The sequence below is a fragment of the Colletotrichum fructicola genome, assembly GCF_000319635.2.
Source record: "Colletotrichum fructicola Nara gc5 chromosome Unknown KSG_Nara_v1_contig04, whole genome shotgun sequence".
NCBI lineage: Eukaryota > Fungi > Ascomycota > Sordariomycetes > Glomerellales > Glomerellaceae > Colletotrichum > Colletotrichum fructicola.
In genome coordinates, this window is record NW_027094054.1 from 5,876,532 (window position 1) to 5,890,307 (window position 13,776).

The window sequence follows — 13,776 nt, forward strand, 5'->3', positions numbered from 1 at the left end:
GAATGCACCTCAAGAGTCCGACATGTTTTTTTTTCACAAAACTGCGGCATAAGCAACTGCGATGGAGGATTTAACATCTCAGCCCGGTCTTGGTCCAGTCAGCGGGGAACTGCCAACGCGCCTCAGCCGATAACAGCCTTTGCGCATATTCTGCCACGTCCGTCCGTGAGTTCGCACACTAGGGAAGCTTATCGTGCTCCGGAAGTCTGTACCCAGCACAGACTTCATATCAGTTAACGGAAACGAGACACTACGCATGCCGGATGTTGAGAAAATGTTAGACTTTGGTAGCCGGACGTCCCTCAGGTTCGTCCGTGCTTCTGACGCCGAGTCTCGAAACGGTGATGGCACTCAACACTGCCGGTTCAGCTTAACGGCCAACCACGAAATGACTAGAACAGCAAGTTCGGCGGCACATTGGTTCATAGTTCTCGCAGATTTGTTTGGGCACAAAGTCCGAACAGCTCGCATCAACTCTTGCCTATATAGGTCGAATGGGTGTATACAGAATCAGATGCCCGTTTTTCTGGTTTCCCTATTTTCAAGGTTTTGGTAAAGCTCACCATCTGACTTTCGGCGCTCGGCCAATGGGTCCGGCGCCGGAACAGCTCAATGTGCAGGTAGCTGCTGCCGGTAGGGAAATTTTACAGTTTCGCAAAGTTCGGATCGTGTAATAGAGTGTGCATGCATACAGATTCATGTCATCATCTCGATGGCGGTTGCTGAATCATCAGACTAGGCTCTTTCAGGAGATCTTGCAATCCTTGACGAATTAGGTTTGCAATGGGCAAATCACGAGACGCCTTGTCTATTCATCTCGGTAGATCCTTGGTCTTTGACACTCAAAGGTCCAGGATTGCGATCAGGCTTGGCACTTGAGTCTTCTAAAATCCATTGGCTCAGAGTGCTCTTTTACCATGTTCCAGAAGCTGTTATAGGGAAATGGGTTACAGGGATCTACATGCTCATTCGGCATCCATCCGTTGTAGACGGGACGCAACCATCAGTGCATATCAGGGTTCGATTGCCTGAGGGGCTGAACTGGACAGAGATTCTTTGTAAGATCTGTATAACATTGTTGATTTTTACCGAACCTGTCCACTACAAAACATTGACTCCCTGGAGTCCTCGCAATAGGCTTGGAGGTATCGTGGGAGAGTCTGGGGATGCGGCGTTATCTCTCAGAAAAGCATTCATGGGCGCTTTCGGTCGCTGCCCATGCGTGTTGGGTAACTCCATTGCAGCACGCATAGGTTGATTCCCATGGAGCTCGGGCCTTCTAAGCTCCAGGCTTTTCCATGTGAAAAACACTGGAGGATCACCCGTATCCACGTAATGTTGTTTCTGCGCCTGGTGCCTTGCCCGTAGCCTGCGTATAAGCAAGAAAGTGCCAGCCGCTAACAAGATAACACCAATTCCGGCTCCGACCCCGATACCTGCCGCAGTGCCAGCAGCTATCCTTCCTTGGTCCCAAGCTTGTGCTTTAGAGATCGTGGGAGCCGTTATGATTGGTTGGTGTTGAGAGACCCCTAAAGCTTTATTTTAGCCGCGGGCCCTCCTGCAAATGAACAAAAACCTGAATTCACCCACTGTTTCTTGTGGCAGTCCGTCATTGATATTTTCAAAACCAACATTGACAGCATATGCACCGATTATCCCTGTCGAAAGAACCAAAGCTGTGATGATGCTGCTTTGCGACTGAGACTGTGTAACAGCAATGGTAGCTGCAGAGGTAATGCCTGACCAACAGCCAAACGTTGAAAGCCATGGCTGTCCACTGTATTCCGTCGCACTTTCAGAGGGACAAAAATACTTGCCAACACTTGTTGCATCCTTTAGTAACTGGACCAGATTGTTGCAATCAAACAAAACATAGCAGACATATTAAAGATGCTTACTTTGGACAGCAGATTTTCTGCTTGATCTTGCCCCCATCTCCGGAGAGAGTGGCTAGACAGGCCGCGGTGTAGCCGGAGGGACACTCCCCAAGCGAGTAGTACGATGCAGGAACAGGTGTGAACCCAGACGGGAAGCATTCCGGCGCCTGCGTGAATGGCGGGCCTTGCTGTACATAAGACTGGCCGTCCCGTTCTTCAAGCCAGTACTGATCTGGGCTGATGCAGGTCGGCGCTGGGGAAAAGATGGTGGTCAGCGACCCGAGAGACATGGTTGAATCAAAGATGGCTGGAAAGTTACACCGCGGTCCGCTGTTTGTATCCTGTGTTCAGAGCCATGACTGGCTTAAAGCATGTTTGCGACTTTTTGAAGTGCGAATGAGAAGAGAACTCGAAGAGATTCGTGGTAGGGGGGCATCCTGCAACCCCGGAAAGACGAGCACGCCACAGCGGAGATTCGGAGACTCGATTCAAGGGAGTGCACCTCTGGTGAAGATTTGGTGAGTTCTGTTGTTTGTTGGTAGTTTTTGGCGCGGTGACATGCAAGTTGTTGGTTGTTGGAACCTGGGTGTAAGTCAACAACCAACTATTATTGGACGCAGCGACCCGATTGTTTGGTACCCCATGAGAAATAGAACTATTTCAGGGTCATGGGGGTCTGCTTGACCATGGTTGTTGCCAGGGTCCGCAGTTTCCCCACGCTCAGCCTTCGTATCCCTTGTCTGCAGGTCAATCGAGGCACTCGAGTCAAAGACTGCTGTTCGCGTGAGGCGACGAGTGACATGGGGTCTGTGATATCTTTAACCAACATGCAGGAGTTCGCAGAAGCCAGGCTGTGCCCCGTCCGCACCTTGACCTTGGCAAGGGCCAGACCCTTTCGTTGGCTTCTCGTTACCGCGCAGCCTTCTCTCAAATGGTTCTGGAAGTTACTTAGATTCGCAATGATTCGACGAGGAGACGAGGTCTTGGGGGCCAATGCCGAATTTGAACCGGTCAAGAGTGCGAGCTTCCCTCTCCTCTCTCTCACTTACAGGGAATATTTACCGCGGTTGTATGCTGACGCCCACCGAGATCCCTTTTGAGGAAAACGCTCCCACCAAGATTAGGTATCATGGCTAACCGTACCAACTCATGCATCAGGCTACCCATCCCACCTCGGACTCTCTCCGGAGCCCGTCGCTGCAATCTTAGGCACGCAATCAACGTTGCCTTGCTCCGCGTACTGAAATGCGTGCGGCCGTCGATCAGAACCCCAACATGGGTGATGATTCCCTCGGATCCCCTCACTCGACATCCAACGTGATTGGTTCAAATTGAGGTTGTCTTGCCTTCTCCCTTTGAGCCAAACCTCGTTAGCGAATCTTGGAATATGTCATTCACCCGTGTTTCACGGAGTTAAACCCCACGTCTCTTCGCATTCCCATCCCCCTCTTTGAGGGCGAGTTTCTTCTTAATTGCCCAAGATGAAATATATGGGGGTCCTCGCAAATTCATGATGGTGAACAGTCAATCCTGTGAAGACAAGGAAATGCCGTCTTCTCTGTGGCGAACTGCCAACAGGGCTGGGAGGAGCCCCGGCCCATGTGCTTTGTGACCGTATCCAGAAAGGTGGGAAGGGCAGAATGAGCAGACATGAGAGGTGATATCAGGTTGTTGGTTCGGCCGTAGAAGTGATGATTCGTTCGGTTCCACCTGGTGTGATGCCGCGATGTGACGAGAATACAAGAACATGCTCTTCTTACCCTTCTCCCCGAGAGCCCATCCACCCAACTTTACTTCACTTCACCTCACTGCCAGCTCTTTTCTCAAACTTTCAGCGTTCCATTTGTAGTTTTGTTCGAGTAGCCCGTCCGGCTGCTTCACCCAAAATGACTTTCATTCTCCCTCGTGGGCCTAAGATGATCGAGGCCATCTGCCCTGGTTGCTTCAAGTCGTTTACCAAGATAGGCAGCATGCACCGCGTGAGTACTCCGTCCACCCAAATTTCTCAGCCAGCCCTGCTTATGTCTATGAAGCACATATACGAGGACCGTTGCCGCAATCCTGTCCCACGATTCGTCAAGAAGATTAAAGCTGAACACAACGCTCGCGTAGCCGCCGCCGCAGCTCGTTCAGCTGCCCGTGCTGCCGCGCGAGCCGCCCCGGCCGCGGCCGCCCCACCCCCGCCTGAGCAGAATACCAACACGCAGGTCAAGATTGAAGGCCAGGAACCAACAAAACACTGCCTACCGTCACTCGACTGTGGCTGTGGAGTGACATTTTCTCACAAGACTGACCTCGACTTGGTAAGGTTGGCCATTCATCAGCTCGTTTGATCAGCCTGACTTACTTTCCCACAGCATAAGAACGGCGGCTACTGTGTTGCCAAGCAATCCCAATGGCAGCCCCAACCGCAGCCTTTCGACCTCAACTACTTCGACGCCAACTGGATGGCATTCGATACTACGTGGGGACAGTCTTGGCCGCAGGCACAGCCCCAACTCACGAACTGGACGAGCACGAGTCCTGGATGTGCTTGATAATTAATCATGTATAGTATTAGGTATCAAGGGGCCCCCATACAAGACAAATAGATGGCCCAGGTGGGAATCATAATCGCGTCAATCTTCTCAACTTCCTCTACGTCTGTTATGTGCTAACGTCGACCACGCCAATCTTTTCGTACGTCGTGCCGTTTGTCCACTTCCATCCCACAATCTCCACCTTCGTAGCGTTCCTTTCTACGACGCCGTAAACCCGGCCCGCGAGGTTGGCTGCGATCTTAGTCGGCATATCGTCCCCAGACATGGCCGCAATTTCGCCCTGGTTCGTCCACTCGCCGCCAGAGTACGTCGTCAGAATCGGCGCCTTACCTTCTTGCGTCGCCAAAACATGCATAGTGAGGTCGGTGTCATAGCCATATGAGAACGCTGCGAGGGACGAGTTTGTGGCGACGGTCGCGGGCAGCGTCTCTCCGATCCAGGTGTTGTTGTTGCTGAACACTGTCAGGCCGATGATTGCGCCTGCTGTGGAGATGTAAAAAAGCCTCATAGTCTTGTTCGTCTCGATCGTCTGGATGGGGATGAGAGACATGGAAGTACCCAAGGCCGGGGTGCCGAATCCGGTATCGATACCATTGACCTGCCAGTCGGTGGCTCCGCTGCCGATTCGACGGATGACGCGGATGACGCTGCCGGAGTCTTGGTAGACCACCAGGTTGTCAAGGTATGAGTCATTGGTATATTGGCCGTTGGATAAGAGTTGCGAAGTGCTCGCCGCAGTGTATGTGTCAGAGACGCCAGACTGGTCCCAGGTTGCCCCGTAGGCGGGGTTCCCATTGATCTGGCCCATGACTTTGTTGTCTTCGTTAAGGTAGTAGATACGGGCGTCGCGGGACTGTGTTAAAAATGATTAGTCAAGTCCAGCGGCTAATAGGATGAGGTTTGTCTTACCGTCTTGCTGTGCCATAACAGACTGTTGGAGATTGGTGTGCCTTCCTTCACGGTGTCCAGTACCTTGGCGTCGGCCGAGGTCCAGACATTTGTTGACGCATTCCAGTAAGACTGCCAGACCTTCTTGTTTCTCAGCTGAAAGAAGACCATCGAGTTCTCCCATCCATACTGATCCGTGAAATTCAATGATCCGATATTCGTCGCAGGGAGAATCACTCCTGTATCTGTCGAATTGTTCGTGTCTCCGCTGCTTCCGCTTCCACCGCTGCTGTCACCGCTGCTGTCACCGCTTCCGCTTCCGCTCCCACTTCCACTTCCGCTGCCCGATCCGCTTGATGGGCTGTCTGATTGAGAGCTATTCGCAGCAGCAGCCGATCCGGCGACGCCTCCGCCAACACCGGCAGCGATCACGACAACAATTGCAATCGCCAGGACGATCCAAAACATCTTCCTCTTCATCCCGCATATTAATTTTGGCCTCTTCTCCTCGTGGATCTCGGTCACTTCTGGTGAATCGGGGTTCTCTTTCGGCGCGTAGTACGTCTGTCCATATCCCGTGCCGTTGCCGTGGCCGTTGCCGTGTGCCGCGTCAACGGCCTGCGGCATCGAGTAGTCCTGCCCATAGTACGGAGCCACCTCCGGGAGATCGGGGTTGTGGACCTGCGGTGCACTGCTCGGGTTCTGGTCGGCGAGTCGGAACTTGGTCAAGTCGTCGGCGTTCCATCCTCCCGCACTGCTGAGGGGCGACTGGCGGGTGTCCACCTCGAGCCCGCTGTAGTGCTCTTGGGCATACGCGTTGGAGTTTGGCGTCGTCATGATGTGGTGGTGGCGGCGGGTGTCATATCTGGACAAAGGGGGGCCAGAATCGAATCGGTTACCCGTTCAGTCCTCGCAGACCAGGAAAGGGAAATGCAAAGGTTTAAAATCATCTCGGGGTCTTCAGGTGCGAGAGAGGGGGGCAGGCGGCAGAAAAAGAAGATTATCTCGCTTCCGGGGGCGGGCAGAATGCAACGGTGAACAGAGCGATCCATGAACAGGTATCCGTAATGCGGATCCGCGTCTTTGGGACTTTGGTAAGTTTTTGGGATGCTTTGAAGGCACCTCAGCGCGCGCTCGCCATCGTGGACGGGTGCGATTTGATGCTGCCAAGTGCCTTAGGGGGCTGAAGGATCCCGTCCCTTGCTCGGAAATTGCACGGCCTGGTACAGCTCATGTCTTGGTTTGGTTAAGCGCTGACCCGGTCTCCATTTCCAATGGATCGGAAACCCGCGAATGGCTTCCTGCTCAGGCGTCTCATCGGCCGGGATGCCAGGCGCTGTGCCACCCTCTGGCCTCGGCTGTAGGATTGACAATCAAATAAAAAGAGGAGCCGCTGAACCATGATCGTGGGGTCTGAATGGCGGCAATGGCCCGCCAAGTAGGCCTGGCCTCTGCATGCTGATTCCCAGCGAATCCTTCGTCCCCTAAAGAGAAGCTGATCCATGTTTGATCGCGTGGTTTCGAGGCTTGCTATCCGTGGCGCCAGAACTGATAACCCACAAGCTGAATGGCGGATGGGATCTTTGGTGTAAAGGGAAGCCTATTGCCGCCTGCAGGCAGCGATCAACTGGCAGGGCTGATTCAATAGCAGTATCAGTCTTGGTCTGGCCAAGCGACTTGCCAGGGGCCATAATTCGGTGCCTAATGGACTGGGAGGCTTGGATCCGACGGCGAACGGAGTGGATGATGATCCCCGTTGTCGGCAGCAGTTCCGCCAGTCCGGACGGAGTAGTCCAATGATTGATTGTGCGGTCTAGATTCCTGTCACAACATCTTTTGCTACCAGTCATTATCAGACAGCTCCGTCTCTTGAACAACACTCGATCTGGTCACTCGTATGTCCGTTGTGCGTCCAGACACTGAAATGATGGGGTGGCTGCCCACCATCAGAACCCCCCGAAGCTAGAGAACGGGTAGAACGGCGGCTAGACAGCGGCACGGTTGAGGCGTAGTGTGTCACTTGCGTTCCTCGTTTGGTGGGTGGCTTTATGCTTAAAATTCCCCCATTACTCGCGCGCAAATGGAGCCATTAGGGGCCAACGGGGGCTCATTTTCCTCCATCTACCTAGACATTGAACCACTTGAACCTCTGCTCGTTGTTTGTTTGAGATGATTGCTCCTCACACAACTGTTATTGCGTTTAGTTGACAGAGAGCGTGACATGGTTGGAGAAGTCGACGTGTTGCTGATGAGACGGACCTCTTCCTGCGGCCCATCCAATGTCTCGGGGACGCTCAAGGCGGTGTCCGCTGGAACACAGTGACAATCAACGCGCCACAACTTCGGTATCCCACCGCCGCCAGTCATCGCATTCTGAAGGTATCCAGTAAAATTGCCTTTTCAGTTGTCTTGCTACCAGCATCCGGCGTATTCAGCGTCATCGTGCGGGGTGCTCACAGCATTACAAATGCGATGCGCAACGTTGAGCGTCACTTCCCTGAGGCCGTAGCTTCAAGAACACAAATTCCAGCATAAAAGATCGGAAACCACCCAATACAACAGAAGTTGATAAGATGTACACTTTTAGACAACATAACGAATCGTTCTCGTAAGAATGGAATACGAGTATAAGATAGCGTCTTTGGGAGAGGTTTTGGGGGAAGGGTTGCGCCTAGCCTACATCGATGAGAAGCCCATATCTCAGGCTAAGGGCGTCATCGTCCTCATCCATGGCTTCCCGCAGACCTCGTATCAGTACCGCCATGTAATCAAGCCTCTCATATCTGCTGGGTAAGCTAACGTTATTTTCCTCGGATCATTTATCATTTACCTTAGACTTCTCACAGATACCGTGTCGTCGTGCCCGACTACCGTGGGGCAGGCCTGTCATCAAAGCCCGATGGCGACTTCAGGAAAACGACCATGGCAAACGACATCGTCCTTCTTCTGGACCATCTCTCCATTACTGGGCCGGTGCACATGGTTGGTCATGACATAGGAGGGATGATCGCCTACGCCTTCGCAACTCGTCATGCTGAGCGCACAGCGTCTCTCATATGGGGCGAGTGCCCGCTTCCCGGTACCAAAGCTCATGAGGAGGATCGAACAATCCACGGAGTGCAGCAATTCCATTTTCTCTTTCACTCTGTTCCCGACCTTCCCGAGGCTCTAGTCTCAGGTCGCGAGGAAATCTATCTGAGCCATTTCTTCGACAAGGTGTCGTACAACCGGTCTGCAATCTCGCAGGCAGATCTGGAGTACTACGCGTCAATGTACAGCCGCCCCGGTGCTCTCCGTTGCGCTTTTGGAGTATATCGAGCTTTTTTGACGGATGCGGAGGAGAATCGGGCATGGATTGAGATGCACGGCAAGTGCAAAGTGAGGTCACTCGGACTCAGTGGAGGAAATTGGCGACACAGGTTTGCTGCGCCGGATATGTTCAAGGAGGCACATGAACATGGCACGATAGAGGTCAGGGAACTTCCCGAGAGTGGGCACTATGTGGCTGAAGAGAATCCGGAGGGCTTTGTTCAAGTTGTCTTGGGTTTCATCGACGCATAACTTATTGGCTGCCCGAGATAGTCAACAGACCAGGTGTCTCGATTTTCAACTTGAAATGCTGCGCCGTTTACACCAGGAAACTCTAGCTCCACCTTCGGGCATAGAACATAAATTAAACTCCATTTGAATGCACGCTTGCTAATCAGCATATTTGGTTTCCTCTTCACATCTTCCAGTAGCTTTCTCCGTCATGAAGGCTCGACCCGTTCTTGCAGCTCGGGTGGTAGTAATCCTCCTTGCTGCCCATCGGCCACATAGGAACGAAGCAAACTTCGTTCAGGCTACAACCCGTGCATCGCTTGAAACGACTCCATCCTAGGAAATCCATCAGCGACCGCATGGCTTCCGTGGATGCCTTGACATCCGATCTGCTGATCTGGGAAGAACTAGACAGTTTCTCTCTCACTCCGAACAGAGTAGAGCAGATCTCTGAAGTCACAGTCTTGAATGACGCGTATAAGAGGCGGTCGGCTTCCGTAGACGGGGTCATGATCTGGAGATAGAAGGTTCTGCAGAGAGACGCGGCCTCGGCAAGATCAGGTTTTCCGTCGTCTCCTGGGTAGCTGATGAAGACATCCAGAATGAAGTTGATTTCCTCCAACAACACAGATGATGAGTCGGTGCTTGCCATGAACTCGATCCTGTCAGCGAATCGACCGACGATGAGGTCAGAGATGCCCTGCCAATCTACCGGAGACCTCTTGACTCCTTTGCTCGACTCGATTGCCTCGTGCACATGGTTCTTGATAACCTCAAGCTCGGCCTCGGATACGTACGACAGTCTCGGAAGATCAGGTCGGCTCTCATTCGGGTTGGTCAAGTTGACGGGATAGAAGAAAGCAGAGACCATGGATGAGTAGTCAATCAGCGTTCGTGAGGCGCCAATGCCCTGGTATCTCTCTGCCCAGCCGCGCAGAGTCTCAAGACGGTTGATACCTCCGTTACGGTCGTTGCGGCGGTTTGAGCTAGAGCGACGTTGGGCCTGAACCTGCTCCAGGCCGTTGGTGAAGTCGCACATAATGATCTCAAAGCCAGCCTCCATGCGCAGGATGCCATGTAGACCCCAAGGTTTCACAAGGTCGCAGAGTTCAACTGCACGCTCACGCTCTCCCATCGGCCCGCCGCCTCTTACTTTGCTTGAATCCTGGTCAGCCCATGAGTCTGTTTTACTGCCTCTCAAAAGGTAGTCTTGTGAGTCGAGCGTTCCCATCCTCGTCTTGCCACCGCTCATGCCGTCGACGTAGAGGAGGTGGAGATCCTCAGAGGCTCGGTAGACGTGCAAATAGCCTCCTTCGCCTTCAGCACGCTTCTCTCTCCGCCCACTAAGAACATGTTGTTGGTCTGCATCCTCATGAGCAGGTGGTGGAGGCGGGCCTCCCGGGAGTCCTCTTGGTGGTCCTCCTCCCGGCCGTCCACCGGGTGGTCCGCCCGGGGGACCTCCTCCCGGCGGTCTGCTAGGACGACCACGTGCGAACTCTTCCGCATGTTCAATCTCATATGCCAACCAGTCCGGTTCTGAAGGCGAGTTGGGGCTATTGTTTCCGTGGTAAAGGAGCACGCCGGCTGGGACGGTTGCTGGGAAGAAAGACATGCCATTGTGATGAAGCGAAGAGCCCCACTGGCGCATGGAATCATGCACTGCATTGAAGATCTGGGGTCCCCGACGCCGCGCGAACTCTTCGCTGGGTCGCAATTCGACAGGGTCGCATTGTGCTAGCGTGGATAGCGAAAGCAGGAGAAATATTGAATCAGGAATCGACTTCATTTCGGCAAATGTCCAGCGTCGTAGCTGGAAGGGAAATGTCGTGCTCGTCCGTGTCCAAGTCGTCGCGGTTCGAGGAAACGGGTTCACGGTCACATCGACAACACAAACGGCGGTGTCCATGGTTTTATTGAACATGGACTGACTCGGCCTGGGTTCGGATTAGGCTTGGCGGAGCCCCGAAGACGCGTGTTCAAAATACCGAAGACCGATGCGCAGGTTTCCGGGTCTCAAAGAGCTCGCCATTAATTGACACTAACCAATTATGGACGAGAAAAACTCGATGCTTACGACGACGGGGTTCAAAGTGCTTGACAGCCCTGCTCTGATTCGCTCAAACCTGGAAACTGTTGGATGTGGGCGCATCAACCGGAACATCGGCAGATTGATAAGATAAGATTCTGTCAAATGAAGCTGGTGTCTTAAATCCGACAACCGGGGATAATGGCTGTTCAAGAGGCACAACACGTCATAAGTTGTGACGTTAGTGGTCGTTGCTTGCCATCTGGTTCAGGAATTATCTTCTTTGAAAATTCTACCGCGCATAAACAAGACAATGACTGGCCCTTCACAACCGAGTAGGCAGTGCAATCAACCACCGCACTGCCCCCATCAGATTTACTGGCAACAGGGGTTGAGGAGTAACAGATGACGACGCGGCAGGCTGAGAACACGCATGCAATCTACAATAGCGTGCAAGCTGATTTACGGAGTCAATTAGAAGAAAGTGGCTGTACGAGTAAGAAATATGATGAGCAGCTAACTGCGGACAAAATCCTTCATCCCTAAACTCTGCCTCTCTCCAAGAACTTATTCGGAATATCCACATGTCTCGACCGGATATACTCGCACAAGTTCTTACCTAAACTGTCGAAGCTACTCGTAGAGTTGAACCCTCGGTCGAGGTGATCCTTCAAAAGGAAATGCACCGCCCGAATGTTCGGGAACTCGCAGCGGTCAATCTGCCGTCCCTTGTCGTCCTTGCCTAGCAACTCTCTCAGTTTAGCAGTGCTCAGCAACGACCGCAGCCAATCCCACTCGTCATCCTGGCGAACGAAGAGTCCAAGATTGGCATTAGAGCTCTTGTCCCCAGAGCGGCCGAGTACCACCCAGCCAAGCGGACCTCGTGTGGTCTCTCCAAACTCTTTCAAATCAGCAGCATTCGCCGTGTCATAGCTCGGCTGCTCCCGCTCATAGTCTCTCACGTTCGTCGGCGCAGGGATGTCTAACACCGTCCCGTCTGGCAAATGAGCAGTCTCGTGAACGAATGTCTGTGGCAGCAAGCTGACCCAGTACTCGAAGAACGGTCTTCCGATGGCGGTCCTCATGTCTGGGGCCATTGTACTTCCGGGGTAGCCCTGGAGCAAGTTCTCGATGCAGAATCGTGCAAATGAGCCACGATCAGAGTCAACGAAGTTGTTCCCAGAGAGCAAGTCAGGGTCCCGCGTCTGAGCGAAGATGCGCATGTCGACGGTGGCTTCTTCCTGAGACTGAGGGTCTGAAGGCACGGCCCCAGCGACCATGAAGCGAAGACACGAAAACTTGTTGATATGATCGCCCATCAGGGCTTTTGTCTGGCGTTCGACCATGGCGGCTTTCTCTTCGATGTCGAGACCGGTGAGATAGAAATGGAACTCAGCTTGCCATCCGCCCTTGGCAGTGATGCCGACTGTCTTCTTATTAGATGTGGTACGACTTATTATCAGCGTGAAAGACATACCTTTGGTAGTTGAGGGCGGCGGAAGACCCTTGACGCCGGAAACATGAACAGCGTTCTTGCTAATCTGCTTCAGGTGCATGTCTTCGATGGAGGCTGTCACGTCTGAGTTGTAGTAGAGTGGTCCTTGGATCTCGTAGAGGAGCTGGCTAGCAATGGTGGCAGTGGTGACAAGGCCATGCTTGCCTTCCTCCATCGTAATGACAGCCTCTCCTTTCTCGTCGATGGCTGCGATAGGATCTGGACCTGCGTCAGGAAGCTGTTTCTCGTGGGGAATGTTAAGCAACTCACATCCCATGTCAGTATCATTAAGACCAAGGTCTTTGAATCCCGAGTAGTATCCTCCCGTGGCATATGTGCTGCATTCAATAATGTGCCCGATCATCAAAGCGCCAGCCAGCTCGGAGAGATTATCGCGGGTCCAGCCATGCCACCACATTGCAGCACCGACCGTGACAGAGGCATCAGCAACGCGGCCACAGAGGACGATGTCAGCGCCAGCCTTGAAGCACTCTGCGATACCCGTCCCGCCGAGATAGCACTGGGCACAAATGGGATCAAATCCCCACTCCTGAATTGGCCTGTTGGCGGGAAGGTTGAGGAATTTCTCGCCTGTATGATGGTCAATAAAGAGAAATTGTGAGCATTTGACCAGGAAACTGAACCCAACCTTTCTTGTATAGATCCAACACAGCGTCCGTGACATCATCGCCATCAACAACGCCGACCTTCAGCTCAACGCCATGCTTCTTGATGAGCCCCTTGACCGCCTCAGCAAGTCCATGGACATCGCTCGCCCCGGCGTTGACAGCGATTTTGACACCGCGTTTCGCCAGCCAGGGGATGGCGGGATCAAGCTCATCCAGAAAGTATGGCTCGTAGCCCTTGGCAACCACCGTGGATCCAGATGACATGGATTTTTGGGCGAGGCGGTCGCGCTTATCAGATCCGCGAAGAGTCATATTGCATTCGGACATCCAGTCGCCGGTGATCACATCGACGTCCTCATTCTTGGCCATGTCATGGATGGCACGTTTGCGGTCGTAGACACCTGCCGGACGATAGGGTCAGCGGCTGAGATCTGTCAACGAGGAAGAATCAGACAAACCTCCAGAGCAGCCTGCGACTCTGATGGGCCGCTTCACACCATGGCCATTGCCATTTGTATTGTTTGTGGTTGCACTCGGTGCCATTGTGCAGGATTGTGTGAATAGGAAGCAAGCAATGTATTACAGGTTAAAACCAAAGCGACTTTAAAATTTGTTGTCTTGTCTGTAATGTGATCTCTACTGCTTTTCAATATTTCAATGCGTACAACAGCTAGTGAAGAGCTACAATATGAGGTGTCGCCTGCAGTTTCCTCCGTAAACTCCGTATGAAGAGCACCCGTAATTGGACCAGCATCTGAGGAAGCCATCGACAGCATTATCG

General features: G+C 52.9%; 6 protein-coding genes across 6 annotated transcripts; 2 read left to right on the plus strand and 4 right to left on the minus strand.

Moving 5' to 3' along the window:
* Positions 1–1,502: 1,502 nt before the first annotated feature.
* On the minus strand, positions 1,503–2,521 carry CGGC5_v008516 (uncharacterized protein; the record flags this gene model as incomplete). The annotated part of the gene is made up of 6 exons (XM_066152024.1): positions 1,503–1,529; positions 1,591–1,822; positions 1,899–2,130; positions 2,197–2,207; positions 2,436–2,459; positions 2,517–2,521. 6 exons carry the CDS (start codon positions 2,519–2,521, stop codon positions 1,503–1,505), a joined length of 531 nt encoding a protein of 176 aa, XP_066008890.1.
* Positions 2,522–3,763: 1,242 nt separating this feature from the next.
* CGGC5_v008517 (uncharacterized protein) lies at positions 3,764–4,414 on the plus strand (the record flags this gene model as incomplete). Its single annotated transcript, XM_066152025.1, has 3 exons — positions 3,764–3,856; positions 3,911–4,180; positions 4,235–4,414. 3 exons carry the CDS (start codon positions 3,764–3,766, stop codon positions 4,412–4,414), a joined length of 543 nt encoding a protein of 180 aa, XP_066008593.1.
* Positions 4,415–4,523: 109 nt separating this feature from the next.
* On the minus strand, positions 4,524–6,142 carry CGGC5_v008518 (uncharacterized protein; the record flags this gene model as incomplete). The annotated part of the gene is made up of 3 exons (XM_066152026.1): positions 4,524–4,648; positions 4,748–5,270; positions 5,327–6,142. 3 exons carry the CDS (start codon positions 6,140–6,142, stop codon positions 4,524–4,526), a joined length of 1,464 nt encoding a protein of 487 aa, XP_066008594.1.
* A 1,777-nt stretch (positions 6,143–7,919) lies between these two features.
* Positions 7,920–8,866, plus strand: HYES (Soluble epoxide hydrolase; the record flags this gene model as incomplete). Its single annotated transcript, XM_032028309.1, has 2 exons — positions 7,920–8,095; positions 8,152–8,866. The coding sequence occupies 2 exons, from the start codon at positions 7,920–7,922 to the stop codon at positions 8,864–8,866; spliced, it is 891 nt and encodes a 296-aa protein (XP_031891881.1).
* Positions 8,867–9,029: 163 nt separating this feature from the next.
* Positions 9,030–10,751, minus strand: CGGC5_v008520 (Uncharacterized protein; the record flags this gene model as incomplete). Its single annotated transcript, XM_032028321.1, has 1 exon — positions 9,030–10,751. The coding sequence occupies one exon, from the start codon at positions 10,749–10,751 to the stop codon at positions 9,030–9,032; it is 1,722 nt and encodes a 573-aa protein (XP_031891878.1).
* Positions 10,752–11,413: 662 nt separating this feature from the next.
* Positions 11,414–13,538, minus strand: CGGC5_v008521 (uncharacterized protein; the record flags this gene model as incomplete). The annotated part of the gene is made up of 5 exons (XM_032028333.1): positions 11,414–12,297; positions 12,349–12,585; positions 12,637–12,957; positions 13,016–13,396; positions 13,454–13,538. 5 exons carry the CDS (start codon positions 13,536–13,538, stop codon positions 11,414–11,416), a joined length of 1,908 nt encoding a protein of 635 aa, XP_031891877.1.
* Positions 13,539–13,776: the final 238 nt, after the last annotated feature.